The sequence below is a fragment of the Malurus melanocephalus genome, unplaced genomic scaffold (assembly GCF_030028575.1).
Source record: "Malurus melanocephalus ecotype Western Australia unplaced genomic scaffold, MMel_1.1 scaffold_660, whole genome shotgun sequence".
NCBI classification, from domain to species: Eukaryota; Metazoa; Chordata; class Aves; order Passeriformes; family Maluridae; genus Malurus; species Malurus melanocephalus.
Window position 1 is genome coordinate 54,802 of NW_026623892.1, and position 4,841 is coordinate 59,642.

Consider the following 4,841-nt stretch of genomic DNA (forward strand, 5'->3'; position numbering starts at 1 on the left):
TAAATGTCCCTGCTCTGCGTGCCCAGGATGCAGGGGAAGCTGTCRGTCAGGCTCTTGATCTCCAGCAGCAGCACGTGGTGGAAGGAGTGCTCCATGTTGGCCAGCTGGCTCACCAGGTACAGCAGAGACGTCCTGGCTCGCTCCTGCAGCGGGAGGAGACAACAGCTCTGATTGAYTCATTGCTGCTGGGAGGGGGTTTGTGAGCTGGGAGGGCTCCCTGTCCCTGTCCCTGTCCCAGGGTGGTCACAGAGGCAGCCCCAGCAGTTTGTTTGTGGTTAATCACTAAAGTGACTTTGGCTCCTCCTGGTATTCCCTAAGCCAGCCTGACTCAGGACTCCTTGTCCCCTCTCAGACCCAGAGCCAGGTCCCTGAAGGGTCTCTAGGGGCCCTACATTGTTCTGGGCTGGCCACCAGCAGCACCAATCTCCTCTTTCACCTGAGATGAGTAGGGCTCAGCTACTTCAATGGTTTGGAAGGGACTTGAACAGTCCCCAGTGCCACCCCTGCCCTGGGCAGGGACACCTTCCACAGACCAGGCTGCTCCCAGCCCCACCARCACCTCCAGGAATGGGGAGAAATCAGCCTGGGTTTGAACATCTCCACTTTAGGGTTCCTGTGGCACAGTTGTTCTGATCAGATTGGGTTCCACAGTCCTAAAAAACCCAAATGGGAAAAGCAGTGGAAACCACAGCAGGTAAGTGAGGACCTCTCATCACTCCTGCCCTGGGGTAGCCGGGTTTGGCTCCATTCAGGGACTCTCTCAGTCCTCAGCAGATTGACACAGAAACTGGGGGATGCTTTGGTTCCAGAAACACCAACAAAGGCAAACCCAGCAGTTTCCCTCTCCCCGAGGATCAGAGGGACCCATGTGCTGTGCAGTGCTCCAGACCTGCACAGTCCCAGCCCTATTCCCTCCTCTCCCCTGGGACCTCATAACCAGAGAGCAAAACCTGCTGCAAGCTGGATCCCAAATGCACCAGGGCCATAAAAACACCTGGGCACTGGGGCAGGCCGTGCCCCAGCACCACGAGAGAGGCTTTCTCTGCAGAGCAATTCCATGGAAGGAAAAGCAGCTCTGCTGCAGCGTGCCAGGGCTGAACGGGAACAGGGATCAGACCCTGCAGCCATATGGGGACAGCTCCAGCTGCACCCTGCACTGGTGACAGAGCAGCTTTTCCTCAATGGCTTCAACCAGGTCGACTTTTTGGTGCACAGTCACTCATTTATTTGAAAGCCGATCCTTCCTCCAAGAGATAAACACAGGCTCAATTAACATTTAAAACACATTTTTGTTTTCTAAACAAACTGTTCGGCAGACTAAATGGAGGAGCAGTTTTGACCGTTTTCCTGTCACTTTGATCCAGCTGGAGAGTCTCCAGCCATGCTGAAATGCTGCTACTCGCCTGGAGTGAGGTAAAAGAACAATAAACTCGCAGGAGTAATATAATATGTAACTGTTATACAAAACAAAATTACAGCAAAATAGCTCGACATGAAAGCAGCCGTTATCCCTGCCACAATCCTCGTCCAAAATGGTTCAGAAAGCCTGTTTGGATGCACACAGCCCTTGTTATTTCAGCAATGCCTATTTGATGGATTCATGTATTTTCTCATAAGCAGCCCCAGCATTTTATGGCTTTACTTCTGCCAGAAGGTGAAGAGCTAAAGCACAAGAAACGAGGTGTGGCAAAGTGTTGTGCTTTTTTTTCTAAAAAAAAAAAACAGGTTCAGGAGGCTACAAAAAGATCACAAGGCTCTCAGAAATAACTCCAATTCCCAGCTGGTTCAAAGCATAGGGAAAAGAATAAATCCAAGTGCTGATTGCCCCGAGCCCCAGGATGGTGGTTTWGCTTTGCAAAGTTTATGGGCGAGGGACAAGTTCTGATTTCAGCTTCCCCCCCGAGAGTGCCGCTGACACCAGCACAAGTGGTGTGTGTAAACAAGGAGCAACCTTTCAAACCCAAAGCTTTCCTCTCTCCTGGGGSCTGTGGAAGCACAGGAGGCTTTCTCTGGGAGCCAGCGAGGATTTGCTGCTCAGATCTGTCGAGGGCCAAGCCTCAATCTCTGCCACCTCTTTTCCCCCGGCAAAGCTTGCAGTGAAATGAAACATCAACAAACAAACGGGCAGCAGTGCCATTGATGTCTCCTTCCCCAGGTGTTTGGTTTGGCTGGGCACACAAACCAAGGATTCCCATCTGAGAAGGGGCAGAACATCCACGGCTCTGGGATGGAGAGGGGGACAGGGGATGAGGGGGTTTGGGGTGTCTGAGCACGGGGGCTGTGGGGTGAGACCATCAGCAGCACACGTGGGTTCAGGGCTGCACTCCATGCTCTTGGAGGTGTTTTCCAGCCTGGGAGATTTTATSATTCCATGATCTCCTCTCTGCTCAGGAATTGGCCGTGGAGGTGTTGCTCTCTCTTTTACATGAGATGATTCTCTCCTCAAGGCCAGGCTGGAYRGGGCTTGGAGCACCCTGGGACTGTGGAAAGTGTCCCTGCCATGGCAGGGGTGGAATGGGATGAGCTTTAAGGTCCTTTCCAACCCAAACCMCTCTGGCATTTCAASATYTYCCATRARTCAGAATTATTCCCACTTTCTAACTCTTTAGAGAGCAAAACAAGAAAGGAGCCATCGATCTCCTGTCGGAACCTTGACCTCAGCCACCCTTTGCRTGTTGCTGTTACTCTGTGTTTGAGTCTGGAGCGCAGGGTCCTCGGGATGTCAGTGACAAATAAATGACAAATGTGTCCTCCCCGGGGGCTGGCACGCTGCTGAGTCAGCAGCTTCCCCAAAAATCAGACTCGTGACACAGGACATGGTGCCAGCAACTCCACACTCACTCCAGGAGATTGGGGATGAATTATTCCCTGCAGGCTGTGTGTGTTCCCCTCAGTAGCTTGGTGTGTCCTCATAAACCAACAGGTTAAAAATGTTCTTTGAGGAGAAAATATGCTTTGAGTTGTGTCTTTGCAAACTTTGGGCAGCCTGTAATGTTCAGCACTCCGTGAAACAGAACAGGGCCAGTTGGTTGCTCAGTTCTTCTTGGCATTGGCATAAAACAATCACAGCACAAAAGGCAAAATAAATAAATTCAGCCCCTTTGAAGTAGCAGAACTCAGCAGAAATGGAGCCTCAGAGACASCCAGGTGGGGGGAGCTGGTTCAGCACCCCAAAACACAGACTCCAAATGAAATCCTTCAGCTCTGAGCACAGCTGGGCTCAGCTGAGGAGCAGMTGCTTAGGAACTGTAAAGTTTGTAGAAAATGCTGACTCTCAGATGCTAAATGCAGAATTAAATGTGGTCACCTGCAGATCTTATAAAAGTAAAACTTGCTGTGGGATGGAAGTAAACAAGGAGAGAACAACAAACTCCATTTGGCTCTAGGCCTCAATGGGATTTTGGCTCCTCTTCCCACACAACAGAAATAAGATWTACAAAGCCAAACCAAATCTGGTTTTGATTCTTGCGTGATAAATTTAATTTTAGATGAATACAAAGCTCCAGATCAGTAGAAACAGCAAGGATGGTGTCTTCCTGTGCTGCATCCACTGCACTCAGGCACCCCAGGCCCAGCCAATGCACACCCAAATTAAATKCCARAGGRGGAAGGACTGGAATAGGGKGGTCCTTAAGGTCCCTCCCAACCCAAACCATCCCGAGATTCCATGGCAGGGCAGATTGGTCACTTGTGAAGACAGAAACACGTGGATGTATGACTTCACACAGGATTAAAAGCAACCCCAACCAACCCAACCCCAAAACCAACCCAGCCCTTTTGTTCCCACCTTACCTCATCGAGGTGTCCAACAGCTCCGAAGATCTTTGCTGTTTGCCCAATCAAAGTGGGAAAACTCTCCCCGATTTCCCTCAGAGTTGGAAGGAAAGGTGCCAGGGCTGCTGGTTCGTAGCTGGATATTTCCAGAAGGATGTTTAGAATCACCTCACTGTGRTTGGGGTCTCTCAGGTGGCCAAATAAAAACGGCAAACACTCCTTCAGCACCTATTAAAAAATCAGAGACAAATTGAATCTCTATTTTGAATTGTGAACACACACAACCAGAGGAGATATAACCACCAGAGTGATAAAATACACCACCAGACTCTGAGTTAATACAGGAGTTTTCCACCCTTGGTGACCTTTGCACGGAGCAGTTGCTGAGGTCAATCCAAGTTCAGCTGAACATATGGAATAAGGGTAAGCTCTGCTTTAAAATATGGCAGTTATGCATAAATAAGGAAGGAAATGCCCAATTTAAAATAAAAAAAAAAAAAAAAGAAAGAAAAAATCACCACCTTTACCAAATATTTTCCTTGCTCCAGGCCAATCTATATTTTATTGATTAAAACAGTGTAAGACTCAGCCTTCCCCAACAATGCAGTAAATTAAAGTGCTGGTAGAAATTTTTGGATTCCACCGGAAACTAAACAACGTGACAAGGACAGGAGCTGGAACAGAGGGAAAAACAAGGGGCAAGACCCTCATTGCACAATAAATACRCTGTAGGTGAGTTGTCATTTCTTGTAAGAACCCAGTTTTGAGGGGGCTGAGGGTGCAGCCCTTTTGACATCTGCCAAACAGGATGCAGGGTGTACAAGGGAGGGATTAACTGAGGGTAAACACACTAATGCACCTTGGATTCAGGGCAACTGCTGCATCTGTGGAAAAGACACTCAGGCACAGAAATGGGACACAAATCAACTCGTTCTCCTATTCTTTGTTTTAAAGGATTATCAGATCTCATCAGTTCCTAAATTATTTTAATCATCCTCAACATGGATTTTGATACAGTTCCTGTACTCTGACATGGTTGTRGGAATTCACACTCAGCTGGCAGAGGA

The 4,841-nt window shown here is 48.7% G+C and overlaps 1 protein-coding gene across 1 annotated transcript in view; it reads right to left on the minus strand.

The window, feature by feature from the left end:
• VEPH1 (ventricular zone expressed PH domain containing 1) overlaps positions 1-4,841 on the minus strand; it is a 44,707-nt gene that overhangs the window by 23,286 nt on the left and 16,580 nt on the right. The window contains exons 5-6 of the mRNA XM_057383808.1: positions 3,793-4,002; positions 7-143 (exon numbers count right to left, since the gene is read on the minus strand). Of these exons, the coding sequence (XP_057239791.1) occupies positions 7-143; positions 3,793-4,002 (347 nt within the window). The remainder of the gene's footprint in view (positions 1-6; positions 144-3,792; positions 4,003-4,841) is intronic.